We start from the raw sequence: 16,293 nt of genomic DNA on the forward strand, positions 1-16,293 counted from the left end.
ATATACTGTCTATGGTTCAAACTCGCTGTATGTTCCCATGAGTATTTCCGCCGACCCGTTTGTTTGTGGTTGTTACCATGGTGAATCGTAGAATCATGGCTCCATTCATGCTGCCTTATGTGCACGCGCCTAACCCTGAGTCAACCTACTCCGAGTTGATTGAACCAACTCAAATCAGCTGTTCTGGAACCGAAAACTCAGAGTTTCCATCTCAGGGTAAATCAACTCAGAGATCAGGGTTACACTCAGAGTTTGTTAAACCTCCTTCCTGGAACGGACCTCTGGTAGTCTAGTTTTCATGGCTTTGTTTCTGTTAGTTAGTTACTACTTTTTAGTTTGGGGGGGGTTCTGGGTCTGACAGCCCTTGGTGGGTTGGCTCAGGCTTCTTCCCTTCTTTTGTTCTATTTGGCCAGACCTCCAGACTCCCGTAGTTTTGGTTTAATCAATAATAGTTAATTTGTGAATACATCTTAATTTACTTTAACTAATCCTCAGGTTTGGTGTTATTCGATATGTTGACTTCACATTTAAGTTGTGTTTGTTTGCTTTGGGCTCGTCAAACGGTCAGGTGTGTAGATCTCTAGAGTGTGGTTCTGATTTGGTGAATACCTTGGTTGTGGCGTTGTGTGATGAGGCCTTCCTGAAGGGTGTGTTGTCAGTAACTACACTGCAACACACAGACATTATACATTTATAGTAATGGACTAAATATAAAAATGTGAGCTGATGATGTTACTGGATAAAAACTTATCAAAGTCAGTAGGATTCATCCTCTGAGGAACATGAACGTCTGAACCAACGATCCACAACAGCTAGTGTAACGGATTGGAAGTCTGTTAATTTTAAATAAATTAAGATTTAGACTCCCAGCCATTTTAATATTTTAAAAGTTAAGTTTAAACTGACATTAAAATCACAATCTCCTCAAAAACCAGGGGAGACAATAGAACCATGGATTGTCCAATATTCTGTCCCAGGGTGAAACGACAACCAAGTCCAGTCCAGCCTGGAGTCAGCTCCGTGTTTCTCCTGGCGCCGGCACAGAATATCTGCTTCAGCGGGGCTTTGGATAGCCGATTCCAGGGACGTCACTAGGATTGAAAGACAGGGGGTTACCCTGGGGTTAGCCCCCAGGGTATTTGTAACTTGCATTTGCAACATCATTGCACTCACATCTTTTGTTACCGTATTAGAGCTACACTTATGTCAAGAAACCAAGATGTTAACAAGTAAAAAGTGACAGACATATCCTTTTCTTCCATTTCTACTCTGTTCCTTCTGTCTTATCCTTTAAGATAAAAAACTCTGATGCTAATTTCATGACTTCGAAATGCAAATTGGTCACATGAGACAACATCCAAAATGTCCAAAAACTGACAAACAGAGGCCAGACAGCTAATAAGTTGGTAAGTTAAACAAATATGACAAATAGAAAAGAAAAAAAATAGGCATAATAGGCATCACTGCATACTTTATCATGTAAGCTATTGATACGGATCCTATTTAAAGTGGCTACTGTCTAAATACAATAACCTGATGGTGGAAGGAATAAAAGATTTGGAGTAATGATTACTGTATATACTGTATGTACTGTATGTAGGATTGCTTTCATTTTATTTTCACATGTGTATCTGTGGGCATGTGCTCATCTTTAGCCTAGCCTTAGGCAACATCTACATATGTATTCAATTTATCAAAGCCAATGAATGAAGAAAGTTAAATTGGTTAGAATATGGCTAGCATATATAATAAATATAATGAAATAATTTAGTTTAGGCTATGCATAGTGCCTAGGCCTGCCAACAAATGTTTGTTGTTACAAAACAATCCTTAGACCTATAGACCATTCTATTGATCTTCAATCAGGATCAACTGCTCTGCCAATCTCCTGCTTCTCTCTCTCTGCTGAAATATCTTCCAATATCCATCTCATCTGCTCCATGAATTGAAGGCTATATTATTGGCAATGAATAAAGAGTTGTGATTAGCTTGCTAAGTTAACCATTTCTTGTATTTCCCTCGTTCACTCTAGCTAGACTTTAGTTTTCCATAGCAAACCAAAATATCCCCTTTCCTTTACCTCAAGAAAACGTAGCTAAAAAGGTAAGCATAGCGAGTTCAGACCAAAGAGTAGCGACGAGATGAATCCCCCAGTTACTCCCAACGCTCCGCTCTGCAACGCTCTGAAAGCTGCTAGTTCACACCAATGCAACGAGATGGTGCGGTGCAGGGGCGCCGCCAGGAATTTTGGGCTCCATGACAAAAAAAAAAAAATCAAATTGGGCTCCCTCTGCACAGCTGTTGTCACCACATCTCTAGGACCTAACTGTCCCATCAAAAGCTTTACATAACTCTCATTAAAGGCTTGAAACTGTCTTGCTTCTTGTAGTTCAATACTAGTACTAGCACAATATTTGCTGCTGGGCATTTGTACATGCATGCAAGTCTAGTATGTAGTTCACTATTTGATGCAAGATTAAAAGCAACCATAATGTGCTGAAGGCCATCTTTTACAGTCTCAATGTATTGTTATTGTAAAATTTGACAAAATGGAAAATTCTCTAAATTATTATTATTAATAATTAATGAAAGATTTAAAAAAAACGGACAAACTTAATTATATATTAACTTTTCAATCAAACTAAATTAACATCATCCTCTCAAAACAATGAAAACAGCAGATTTTTTAACTTAGCTGCACATATATGCCAACAAGAAAATAAAGTAGACATGTAAAATGGAATTTCCACACCAGGGTTATTATAGTGCTACAAAACAGATTAATTAATTAATTGTTATTAATGTTTGATTTTCTGTCATTAATAAATACTTCATTTTCTTTTTTGTAATGGTAAAAAGAGCAGGAAAGACAGAAATCCCCACAGACTCCCTGCAATGATGCTAACAGGCATGTCATTGAACCCAATGTTGCTGACCTTCTTCACTGGGACAGGGAGGGGCTCAGTTAGGGGGAGACTGGGCTGCTGCTGACTCATCTGTTGTTAAGGCTGCTAAAAGGGGCAGGGACAATGATTTAATATGAACATCTTGCTAAACGTTTCCCTGCACTGATTAAATGGTGATTAAATGTAGGCTAGCACTAGCCTGTAGCTAGCTAGCTTATTCCACTATGGACATTAAGCCAACAGGTTAATACCACTCACAGACTACAGGCTACCCACCTCTCTTGGTGAAAAACTGGGTTACAGTTTGACACCCTTTCCTTTGTCTTTCCTCTCTTTCCTTTTCTGAAAACCAGATTTTGATTTAACGTTACTTGGCAACATTGTGGTCACGGTTACAGTTGTGGCGCATCTACTGACTGCAGTAGACTGAGTGCGCTAAGGCAGGACCAAACCATTTCATGCAGATACAGGGGGGTGGTCGGTCAATATGGATATTTACTTTTTGGTCAATGGGGATATTTAACTTTTACTGCCAAAAACAAGTAAGAACAAAGAGATCAATAATTATATTTGAAATATATATACACACACTGAATGATGATGGTTTAATAATTTTATATTAGTTTTTACCTATTTTTTGGGGCCCCTGTCAGTCATGGGCCCTTGGAATTGTCCTAACTTTTCCCCGACTCTCTGTACTTCTGTCTAACTTCGGACTTTTCGGCTATTTTTTTGTAGCTGGATATATATCATTTGTTGCGTCTAAATATCAATGATGATAAATCTAATTCTTGTTATTATTTAGGGGGCTTAGGAACATTTTGGGGTAACTTCAGCCCCCCTCAACGACGTCCATGGCCGATTCCAATCCAGAGATCCAGAACCAGGATTTCTGTGGTGCCGCTCTGCTTCTGTCAGTGGAGAAATGTAAAATCAATGGGTAGCCTGCTCGTAGCCCGGCAACTTTAAACCAGTCTCGGGTGACTAGAATGACAGCTTTCCTTTCCTCTACTTCAAGTGGGCTCATCAACAATACTGCCGTGTCTGCTGCTCTGCCGTCGGCCCCAGGATCTGGCACCTTCACAGGAATGAACAACTAGTAAAAACGACTCCTTTAGCTCAAATGCTAAAACATACCCACGCATCAGTGTGGGAGAAAAGGACCACTTCACTGCAGAGTCTGGGATTCAGCTCCACCAGGGTACAGGAGATCCAGTCAGCAGCAACACCGAGGGAGAAGAAGATCAGCAAGCCAGGCCGCTGCAGGACACAGCCGGTCTATCCGTCCAGAGCGTTGTCCCCCTCAGTAAGGAGGTCTAGCCTCCTTTTATACGGACTGGTCTGATCAGCTGGCCAATCAGATCGCTGATGTGAACGGGGTTCTACAGGTGGGTCAATTAGTGTTTGTTGTTGCAGTTCGTGAAAGAGGGAAAAAATAAATTGTCCACAGCAAAATATAATAAATTAAACCCACAGCAAACAATATCAGAGTTTTAAGGCAAAAATCTATCAATAACAATTAGGCTATACAAAATAAACTAAGGTCATCAATCACACTGCTCCACTTGTTTTATATTATATGACACTAGTACAGCATACATACAGACATAAAAGAAGAGACAGTCATGTTAATATGAAGATTAGAGAAACACATCATGGAGCTGGAATATGATACTGGTTAATAATTTGGACTGGTTCACCTCAGCAGACACATTCAACAGCAGTAAGGGTTTTTGTATCACTCAGTTTCACTGTGGGAGGATGGATCTTTGGCTCTGGAACTAAACTGTTTGTATCAGGTAAGAATAAACATTTATTTTCCTTCAGTTGTTTTACTGATCAAGTTGAAAACTAGTTTTAATGAGTTTCTGCTGCTTCAGGCTTCACATGTTAGTTTTTTCATCATTAGAGGAGAATTCTTGCAGCCATGCAGCTATTGTTACATAAAAAAGGTTCATAGTTCCTGAAAACATGTTTAAATCTCACTGCACAACTCCAGTTATTCTTTATTTCTGCAGGAGATTAATCTGATTTATAGAAAAAGTTTGATGAAATGTTGGAAACATACAGTATTTGATCCTCTCAGTTAATCAGCAATAAGATAATATATGATGTTAAACATAATCTAAAATATGTCAGTAAATTCATTTTGTAAAGAGTATAACTTTAATTATATTGTTTAGAATAATTAATGAATTAATAAATCATTTTTAAAAGTTATTGTATTTTATATGATGTACATTTGTATTTTAGAGGAAGACATATTTATATATGAAGACACAGAGATACTGAATATGATATTACAATTAATTTAACTTATGCTACTAATTTATATATTTATATATGATACATGATGATATATAACAGCCCAAACACACACATATTTTTATATGTATCTCAGCGTACTTTTAATATAAATAGTATTTGATAATTAACATAATCTGAACATTTTATTGTAATTGTGTATTAAAGGTAAAAGTGTTGTGAAAAAACTACGAAATTACTGACATATTGATTTGTTTCTTAAGCAATTAGAGTAAAAAGTAATGTGGTAAATATATATTTTATATGCAGCCTATTGTAGTAATTAAAATGATAATTGTATTTTATGGAAAAATAAATATGTAATTCATTTTAATATGTAAGTTAAATCTACAACACTTTTCCTTTGTGTGAAGGTACATTTTATAATTATTATATGTTAATTTACAATCAGGGATCAAGATAGTCTGTTTATTATATTGCAGTTTTTATTTAAATTTGATATATCATAAAAACAACCCGTTGTCCCTCTGAACTGGTAAAATAAGGAGGTTTGGACAGTGGCCGTGGCCGTCCGTCTGAAGAGACGCTAAAACACCTTCAGGCGTGTTTGTAGAGCCCCCAGGAGAGGCAGCAGCTACATGGAGCTTGAATATGACTTAGCATTAAGAGAGACTACGGTAGAGAGTAGTATGAAAGCCCCAAAATCTGCATAGGGAGGTTGGTTGGGGGGGTGGATGGGTCAAACAACACAGGACCTTCACCCAGGAGACCGGGGATCGGGTCCCGCGTGTCACGTTTCCTAAACCCAACCGTCCCGTTCTTGTCCCGCGTGTCATGGAAACGTAAGCCCCCCCACCATCTTTTCCTAAAACTGAAGTCAAAAATGGGCCGCATAGTCCCGACCCAGAATGTTTAGATAAAGCACGTTTAGATCTGACGCTAAAGGAGACTTTTATCGTCAATAACAACGCCAAAGTCACCTGACCAAGCGTCTGTATTTTACGAGATGGGAGTGAGAATCTGTTGAATAAAAATCATTCACGGTTTAATGGTACAAATTTGGTTTACATAAAATAATTTCTACTCGTTTGAAGTCAATCTTTATTGGCTCCTATATGAATAGTTTTTCATTAGTGGTTACCAAATAAGGACAAAGCCTCAAATAAATTGATATATTTGATCTTCATATAAAATGTATAAACACATCATGAACAGAGTCATAGATGAGTTAAAGTTCATACTGAAAGTGGAGGCTGTTATTTATAAAATATAATATACAATTAATTAATTACTTACCAGAGAGACAGTGATTTCTATCTGTATTTGACCGCATACATTTAAAATATGAATTATTTAATCTTTTTTGTTGTTGTTATATTTAGTTGCCTGACGTGGTGTTTTACTTGCCCCGGGCCATGGGGCAACACTTATTGTTGAACATTTTATTATAGTTGTGTATAAATGTTAACATTGTTGTTAAAAATGTTTTATGAATTGTGTAGTTTCAATATATTAAAATATGTTATATAGATTGTAATAATTCATAATTGCTCAATTTTTAAATGTGAAAGTAAATGTTATTTACTATAATATAGAAAGCAATGGTCCATTCTATGAAGGAACATGTCATCACTATATCTTGTTAGTAATAATAATGATAGTTAGTTGACTTTGTACATTGACATGAAGAATTGCCAAATCCATAATTGTCTTTAGTCCCCATATAACCCGTGCTGACATGAGATGATGTGTGTGTTCCATATGAAGGTGAATCCAGTATATGTAGTGAACTTTGTGCTGTATTGATGAGTAGTTTAGTGATCAGAGTCCATGTAGTTTCCAGGATCAGACTGAATGCAGTGCTGGAAGCTGCTGGTGACTGTGTGAATGTGTGTCTGTGCTGCTTGTTGCTGCTGTCAAACTTCAGATGAGCCGGTAGTGAAGCCCGTGGTGAGCGTGTACCCAGCAGCATCCAGAGCCCACCTGGAGGGGAAGAGCGCCCTGGTATGTCTGGCCTCAGCCATGTTTCCTCCTCTGGTCCAGTTGTCCTGGAAAAGACGAAAGGAGAATGGTCCTCTGGAGGAGCTGCCCTCTGCTGAGAGAGAACAGCTGGAGATCAGAGAGTCGGAACGCAGCGCCGCCATCTTGCTGATCCATCAGCAAGAGAACAGCGAATATAAATACTGCTGCTTCGTCCAGCACGAGTGGTTTACAGTGAAGGCCCAAACAGAACAAGGTGATGAAGGCTCTGTGACTGTGTTCAGCAGTGATTTAGCTTTATGTGGAGATGCTGTCAAAGAGAGCAGAGGACTGACTTTTCTCACTGCAACTCCAGTGTTTTCTCTAGTTTTGTGGAAGAGTTAGGTGCACGTATTTTGCTGAAAATTAATGATTTTTAATAAAACTATCACACCATTTTGGACCATGATTATTACCATATTTGTGTCTAAAACATTGGAAACGCTAGAGCAGATAATAAATAAATAAAACTCAAAAAGCTTAAAGACAAAAACTTGCTAAACCAACTACAATTATTAGATTTGAGAAACGTCTTTGAGTCAGTTTTTAAGCTCACATTCATTCAGTTTAGGTGGTGCCCAAATGCCTTGAATGCAGCATGTTATAGCCTTATAATAAACCCTGAACTCCAAACTATTTACTGCTTTTCTGTTTCAGAGGTTTCTACTCTTCCACCATCACCACCATCTCTTCCACCAGCAGCTTCTGTCCCGTCTCAGTACCTCAGTACAGTGGAGGCCCAAACAGAACAAGGTAATGAAGGCTTGGTGACTGTGTTCAGCAGTGATTTAGCTTCATGTAGAGATGCTGTCAAAGAGACCAGAGGACTGACATTTCTGACTGCAATTCCAAACATTTCACTTCTTTTCTGTTTCAGAGGTTTCTACTATTCCACCATCAGCTTCTGTCCCGTCTCAGTACCAAGTGAAGTTGCTCTGTCTGCTGTACACCCAGCTGATAGTGAAGAGTCTGGTGTACTGCTGTGGACTCTCTCTGCTGATGATCCTCAGAAACAAGGGACCGTCCACCAACTGAACACATGCTGACTGACTGTTTTCTGCTCACCTTTTCTCACCATCAAATCTCATAAATTCCTCTAATTCATCACTTTGATCAGTATTGACAAATATAAATGATGATGTGTTGTAGTTGTCATCCTAAACATACTCATATATAAATATATTTTTAGTTACTAAGGGTGTATCTGTGTAGTGTTATTTTAATACTATTTGATACTGATTATTTCTCCTTTTAAATTGTGTCTTTTATATTGATAGAAAATTAATGTGAATCATCAGCTGTCTGGTAGATATTTTATAGTGTAAAATATTTTGGTTAGTTCTTGTTTCTTTTTATTACATTATGCAAAGCTCCATCAAATTCTTTCATTGTTACGTTCTCAATAAACTGAATAATCAAAAGTTTCTATTTTTTATGAGAACCCTCATTTTTATGAATTGGATTTAAATTATCAGAAACAGAAACAACATCATTGGCTGTGTATATAATAATATATATATATATATATATATTGTGTGTCTTGTAGGTGTCAACATACAAGTGATTTGGAAGATATGAATATAAGCAAAGGAAAAACATACTGTATATACACATAGCTGTTATATATAAATCAGTAGTCAATATTATCCTCTCCCACACATTCCCAATATGTGGTATTGTGTTGTTGAAGTATTTTCTGCTTCATTGGATATCGATAGAGAGAAACAGGAAAGGCAGGGTAGAGAGGGGATGACATGCAGCAAAAGGATAGAACCCAGGACTCTTGATACATGGTGCCGCGACTTCACAAGGAGAGCTACCGGGACCCCCATTAGTTGTATCATGTTAACATGATAACATGGACGCTCTAGTTGGGCTTGAAGATGAGATGCAGATGTTTGTTTGAGGGGGTGAAACAACAAGATGACTTCTTTGTCTTTGTGGTTTTTGTTTGGTCGCTCTGATCAATGATAACAGATGTACCGCTTATTGTTGTAAATACTGCGGTCGAGTTAAATACCATAGAATCATAATGTATTATAATAAACAATAATGATACATTTCTACACATTCTTATACATAATTTCAACTGTTTTGAGAATTTGGCTTTAGTAGTAAATTATTAATTATTCATGATTTAAGTTGAAAATATGAGAAAACACTGGCAAATAAATACGTCCTTTTCATTTTTGATGAAAAAGAAAAATCAATTTGCTTTATTACTAAATGAAGCACAAATTTATTTTTTAAACATTGGATTTTTATTCTGTTTGTCTATAGGCCTGCAGCAAATGGCTGTTTATGTTTGTTTTTTTATTCACTAAATATTTTTGAGTACTGAGCACTGAAATCAAACTCCAGTTCCTGGAATGATTCTTTAACCAGAGTGGATGGTTGTAACTGTCATTGTGTTGTTAATGTGAGAAAGGCTGCAGAGCAGAAACCCACACAGCCCGTCTGCTGCAGGAAAGGAAGTGGTGATTCACTGTCAACAGTTTTTTATGATTTCTAATAACCACTGAGAACAGATTCATATCTGCTGCTGCTGTAAACACTCAGGAACTCCTCTTCCTCTCTGCAGCTGTGTGTCTATTCTCTTGTGGTCTGGAAGCCTTTTTTTCCACTGAGCCCTCTACCCACACACAGTTTAACTGAGCCCAGAGAGCAACAATGATGACCCACCTGGAGGTCACGTCCATGGACTTTATTTATGGGGATTTTAGCCATCAAAGGTGAACTTTACAGTTTACACTTGGATTTGATGAAAGTCCTCATACAAACACGACAAACAACTCAAAAACAACACATTGAGTGTTTTCAGATCTGATGTCCCAGTGGTTAATGTCTGCACTGCAAATAAGGAATAATCTTATTAAATATATGTTAATTTGCATACTGTACTTACAATGTTGTACAAGTCAGACTCTCAATGATATCTGAACAAAGCCCTGTGTAAAATAAAAACTTAAGGATATAGATAGGAATGAAAGTGTAAAGTTTGGTTTATGTAAGTGCTACTGAAGTGGAAATTTCTGGCTCAGAGTATTAGAACAAAACCTTTAAAGATAAGGATTCAAAAATATTAAATATCAATAATATTTAAGATTATTTTTGGGCAGTTTTAGGCCTTTACTTCCACAGGACAGATGAAGACATGAAAGAGGAGAGAGGGGGGAATGACATGCAGCAAAGGTCAGAGCCGAACCCGCGGCTGATGCGCCGAGGAGCAAACCCCTACATATATGTGCGCCTGCTCCACCAACCGAGCCAACCCGGCCACACAGGGTTAATATTTTAACTAATAGATATCACCATGAAACCTCCCCAGTTGATTACCTACATTAAGAAAATTAGTTTTTGTATTACGAGTTTTCTGAAATTGTGTTTAATAATGTTAATGTATCAGTAATAATTGTGAGGTCTGGACTGTTGGTTTGACAGAACCAACATTGTGAAGGAGTCACTTTGGGCTCTGGGTAATTTGTGATGAACTTTTCTCACTATTTATACAAACCAATCAATCAATTAATGAAGAAAATAATCAGCAGATGAATCCAGAATGAAAATAATCATCAGTTAAAAGTTCAGAATGAGCTCCAGATGAACCAACTCCAACAGTAAAATCCTGCTTTTACATTAATGCTGAGTATTAATAATCTAATATATCATATTAAAACAGTCACAGGGGACATTTTAACTTTCAAACTACATTTTACTGATGATACTTACAGACTTTAACTGAAGGAACATTTTCAATGCAGGACTTTTACTGTAACAGAGTATTTGTACTGTGTGGTATCAGTACTTTTACTGCAGTAAAGTATCTGAATGAAACTACTGTTGTTACTGAGTAGAACATTTCCTTCACACTGCTGCTCCCTAGTGTCTGCAACAACAAACTGATTCACACACACAGCCTTTACTGTAAGGGTGAATCCCAAGTCTCTTATTTGATATCTCCTCGGTCCTCGCTGGAACCAGAAGTTGTTCTGGCTCTCCTTCATGAAGGCCGTCTCAAAGCTCTTATTCCTGCCCAGAGGAGAGAGGATGGAGGAGGGATCATTGTGGAGCTATGAGTGAGGATACAGAGAGCAGCCTTCCTGGAAGCCGTGCAGCTGAAAGCCGCTGCTAACTCCGACCAAACAGCTGACAAATTCACGTTACACTTTAGAGGAAAGGACGTCTCATCTCTCTAAAACACAATTCCTTGTTTCCTCTCTCCTAACATCTCTCCCATGCTTCCTCAGTGGGATGATAAGGAAGGAAAGCAAGTGAAGGAAACAACCTTTTGCTGATTAGCAGATCAGCTGCAGCTGCAGCTCACACCTGAAGGGAATCACACACACACACACACACACACACACACACACACACAAACACACACACACAGAGACAACTCCGCAAAACAAGGCACGTAACAAGACAATTTAACAACCTGAGACCTATCCCAAATACTACTATTACCAGGCATTACTACTACTACTGTGGCTGCTGCTGCTCCTAATACTGATAGTTCTTTCTACTTATGGGCTGACACTCACTGACTTAATGTTATATAGTTATATGTACGTTTTATTTGTTTCTGTATTCATAGTTTGTTTATTTCATATTAATATTTGAATATATTTTTATGTACGAACCATCAACCAAAACAAATTCCTAGTAAGTGCTACTTACCTGGCAATAAATCTCCTTCTGACTCTGATTCTTAACTTCATCTGTTTCCATTCAATTATTTTAGGATGCAAGAATGCAGTAAAATAAATCTAAACTAGATTCAGTTTACCATCAGCAGACCCAAACACAATCTGTGGATTTGTTTTAGTTTTTACTGTTTTTTTTCTGAGTTTTATTTTATTTTCTTAAATGTGTTTAAAATCTGTGAAATCAGCAGAACTCTGCGTCTGCAGATTCAACGTGGCCCTGACGATCACATGTGACAAAGCAAAGATGACTTTCTTTATCAATTCATCTGCTGATTTGGTCTATAAACCATCAGATAAAAAGAGAAAGATGTCTCGATGACTTAAAATATTCTGTTTATTCAGTTTCCTGTGAAACAAACTCAAATTTGAGACTTTGTTTTGCATTTGTGCTTGAAAATTACTAAAGCAATCAGTTGGTTATGAAAATTGTTGCAGATTGATTTTCTATTGATTGACTAGTCAACTAATGGACCAAATATGGCTGCTGCTGCTGCTGCTGTCAGGAATCAAACTTTGACTCTGACTTTGTAAAAACACACAACTGCTTCATACTAGTTGTCATAGTTGTGTTTTTTCCTGTTTTATTTTGTCAGTTCATTCCCTGTGTTCCTGTTTCCTTGTTATGTGTTCATGGTTATGTTTTCCCCGTGTTCTTTCTGTGTTCTCTGTTCTGTTTTCCTACTTCCATCCTTGTGTATGTTTTCATGCTTCAGTTTCCTGTTTTACTTCATCATGTCCGTTTCTCCTGTGTCATGTCTTGTCTTACTTCCTGCCTTGTGTGTTTTACCTCCTTTGTGATTTTCTGTCCAGCTGTTCATGAGCCCTCATGTCACCTGTACCTCGTTACTACCCTCGTTGTCTGTTGTCTGAGCATTTTTATTACGTGTGTCTTTTCCTGTGTCTGTAGTTTTGTTCCTAGTGTTTTTGGATTTTCTTTTTGCCAGTTTTAGACCTGCTTGCTTCAGGACACTTTTTGTTGTTGCTATTTTAATTTAATCAACCTTTGAAACCTTACGCTGCCTCCTCGTCTTAACTCTCTACATATTTGTGTCCAAGCCTGCACAAATCCTGACACTAGGCCTCTTAAACACACTCAAAAATGAAGATACAAGACAAGAGCATTTCTGTACTTACAGGTTCACTCTTTAAAATGTTCTGCATTTGAAGCCCTCTGGTGGCTGCAGAGACTCACTGCTTCAAACTACACGTCTTGTGTTTCTTTATTTGTGTTTTTCTTGTCTCTTTTTTGTTGTTTCTTGTATGCAGTGTTGCAGAAAGTATTCTGATCCTTTACTGCAGTAAAAGTAATGTAACAATACACTGTTACAGTAAAAGTCCTGCATTGGAAAGGTTCCTTCAGTGAAAGTCTGTAAGTATAATAGTAAAGTTAGTTAGTTAGCTAATGGACATTTTGAGCCTCACTAGTTAACTAGATGATGATAAAGAGTAAATAGTGAGAGGTGTTGTTCAACTAGTGAGACGAGATGTCTAACTAGTGCTGACAAAGACTGAAATCTTTGAGGAAACTGACGTCTGATATCAAGAATATGAAATAAATGCTTGAGTGCATTTTTCATATTTTTACCCTTGGTGTTGAAATGGTACAAATGTGTTCTCGCTTTCATGTTGTACCCTTAAATTAGTCGAAATGTACAGTTCTGGCCTCATAAAAAACAATATTGTACTGTTAGGGTAACATTTCAAAGAGTGAACCTGTAAGTACAGAAATGTTCTTGTCTTGTATCTCCATTTTGGAGTGTGTTTAAGAGGCCTAGTGTCAGGATTTGTGCAGGCTTGGACCCCAAAATGCAGAGAGTTAGGCTGGCTTCACACTGGCTGCGTATGAGCGTCGCTTCGCGCGTGCGCGTGTCCGTTTTTATTTGGGTTCCCATGGTAACAGGCCAGAGCGTGCAACACTGCCTCGTGTGACACGTTACGTCTCAGGCGCGGCTCGAAAGGCACCAAAAACGCGTGCGTACGCTAGAAGTAGGACACCTATTTGAGTGTTGGAAGCGTTTCCAGGCAAAATAGAATACACAAAGATGTTTATATGTCATTTTGACACTAATACATATTAATAAATGACATGTTGATGTTTGAAGTTTTCAAAATGCAACAAAAAGTGTTCTGAAGCAAGCAGGTCTAAAACTGACTAAAAGAAAATCCAGAAACACTAGGAACAACACTACAGTCGCAGGAAAAGACCCACATTACAAGTTCTCTCACACTACACTGCTCCTCCGCTCTCTTCACTGTACCAGTTGCATCCGGAACCGCTTCAAGACACTAGTACTCACATACAGGGCCACCGAAGGGATCAGCCCCAGCTTACATCATCCAGACATGGTCAAACCATATACCCCAACCCCCCACTTCGCTCTGCATCAGCCAACCTGCTTGCTGCCCCCTCACAGCGACGGAGAACTAATCACTCAACCAAATCCCGACTGTTTGCTGTCCTGGCTCCCAAATGGTGGGATGAGCCCCTCTATTGGCTTCAGGATGGCCCAAAGCCTACGCATCTTCTGCCGAAAACTAAAAACAAATCTCTTCTCACTAAACTTCGGATAAACATGAAGAAGGAAAAGAAGAGTAGAGGGGAAAAATTATGTATATATATATATATATATATAAAAATATACCCTATTTCTTGAAGCTGCACTTTCACATGTCTCTTTGTAGTTTTGCTTATTTAAAGCTAATGTACTTACACTTACTACTTGTTGTCTGGAGTTTGCACCTTCAGGGTTGAAAGCACTTAATTGGAAGTTGCTGTGGCGTCAGCTAAATGACATGTAATGTAATAAAAAGACACAGCGTAATGACAATGAGCAGACATTTGACAAAAAAAACACAGAGATTAAATACACAAAAATTCCTGACAGCAGCAGCAAGCAGCAATATTTTGGTCCAATAATTGACTAGACAAATAACTAGAAAATTAATCTGCAACTATTTTCAAGCACAAATGCAAAAAAAAGTCTCAACTTTGTTTGTTTTACAGTAAAATGAATAAACAGAATATTTTAAGTCATAAAGACATCTTTCTCTTTTTTTCTGATGGTTTATAGACCAAATCAGCAGATGAATTGATAAAGAAAGTAATCTTTGCTTTGTCACATGTGATCGACAGGGCCACACTGAATCTGCAGACGCAGAGTTTAGCTGATTTTTCACAGATTTTAAACACATTCAGAAAATAAAAAAACTCAGAATGTTATCACATCTCCAACCCAAGCAGAAAAAACTGTAAAAAATATCAATACAAATAGTCTCAGGTTGTTAAATTGTCTCCACGTTTCCTTCACTTGCTTTCCTTCCTTCCCATCCCACGGAGGAAGCATGGGAGAGAGGTGAGGAGAGAGGAAACAAGGAAATGTGTTTTAGAGAGATGAGACGTCCTTTCCTCTAAAGCGTAACATGAATTTGTCAGCTGTTTGGGCGGAGTTAGCAGCGGCTTTCAGCTGCACGGCTTCCAGGAAGGCTGCTCTCTGTATCCTCGCTCATAGCTCCACGATGATCCCTCCTCCATCCTCGCTCCTCTGGGCAGGAATAAGAGCTTTGAGACGGCCTTCATGAAGGAGAGACAGAACAACTTCTGGTTCCAGCGAGGACCGAGGAGATATCAAATAAGAGACTTGGGATTCACCCTTACAGTAAAGGCTGTGTGTGTGAATCAGTTTGTTGTTGCAGACACTAGGGGGCAGCAGTGTGAAGGAAATGTTCTACTCAGTAACAACAGTAGTTTCATTCAGATACTTTACTGCAGTAAAAGTACTGATACCACACAGTACAAATACTCTGTTACAGTAAAAGTCCTGCATTGAAAATGTTCCTTCAGTGAAAGTCTGTAAGTATCATCAGTGAAATGTAGTTTTGAAAGATAAAATGTCCCCTGTGACTGTTTTAATATTATATATTAGATTATTAATACTCAGCATTAATGTAAAAGCAGGATTTTACTGTTGGAGTTGGTTGAGTTTCATTCTGGATTCATCTGCTGATTATTTTCTTCATTAATTGATTGACTGGTTTGTTAAAATAGTGAAAAAAGTCACAAATTACCCAGAGCCCAAAGTGACTCCTTCACAATGTTGGTTCTGTCAAACCATCAGTCCAGACCTCATAATTATTACTGATATATTAACAGTATTAACTATTATTACCTACTGTTTATCAACATAAATCAAAGTTAAACATAAATTTAAAAAAAATATTTAAACTAAGTTAAAAAATACTAAAAGAATTTGGAATTTTTACAAGAAAATTAAAAAGATCTAAATTAAGGAATGAATTAGATTTTATTAAAAAATCTACTTATTAAAAATAAGTCTAAATTAAATTTCTTTTCTTCAAATTATTAAAAATAAATTAATGAACATATTCATTCATATTAA

The 16,293-nt window shown here is 37.6% G+C and overlaps 1 protein-coding gene and 1 long non-coding RNA gene across 3 annotated transcripts; one reads left to right on the forward strand and one right to left on the reverse strand.

Moving 5' to 3' along the window:
* Positions 1-875: 875 nt before the first annotated feature.
* LOC120568335 lies at positions 876-4,187 on the reverse strand. 2 transcript variants are annotated; one of them, XR_005640700.1, is made up of 3 exons: positions 4,044-4,187; positions 2,937-3,011; positions 876-1,091 (listed from the first exon to the last, which is right to left on the reverse strand). It is a non-coding gene; the product is annotated as an uncharacterized LOC120568335 (long non-coding RNA). The 2 variants fall into 2 exon arrangements; XR_005640699.1 differs by lacking the exon at positions 4,044-4,187 and having other exon boundaries at positions 2,937-3,176.
* Positions 4,188-4,578: 391 nt separating this feature from the next.
* LOC120568529 lies at positions 4,579-8,371 on the forward strand (the record flags this gene model as incomplete). Its single annotated transcript, XM_039816100.1, has 4 exons — positions 4,579-4,705; positions 7,099-7,407; positions 7,848-7,943; positions 8,068-8,371. Coding segments are annotated over 4 exons (690 nt in total), but the record flags the coding sequence as incomplete, so codon positions are not given.
* Between the last annotated feature and the right edge of the window lie 7,922 nt (positions 8,372-16,293).

The sequence above is a fragment of the Perca fluviatilis genome, chromosome 11 (assembly GCF_010015445.1).
Source record: "Perca fluviatilis chromosome 11, GENO_Pfluv_1.0, whole genome shotgun sequence".
Classification (NCBI taxonomy): Eukaryota; Metazoa; Chordata; class Actinopteri; order Perciformes; family Percidae; genus Perca; species Perca fluviatilis.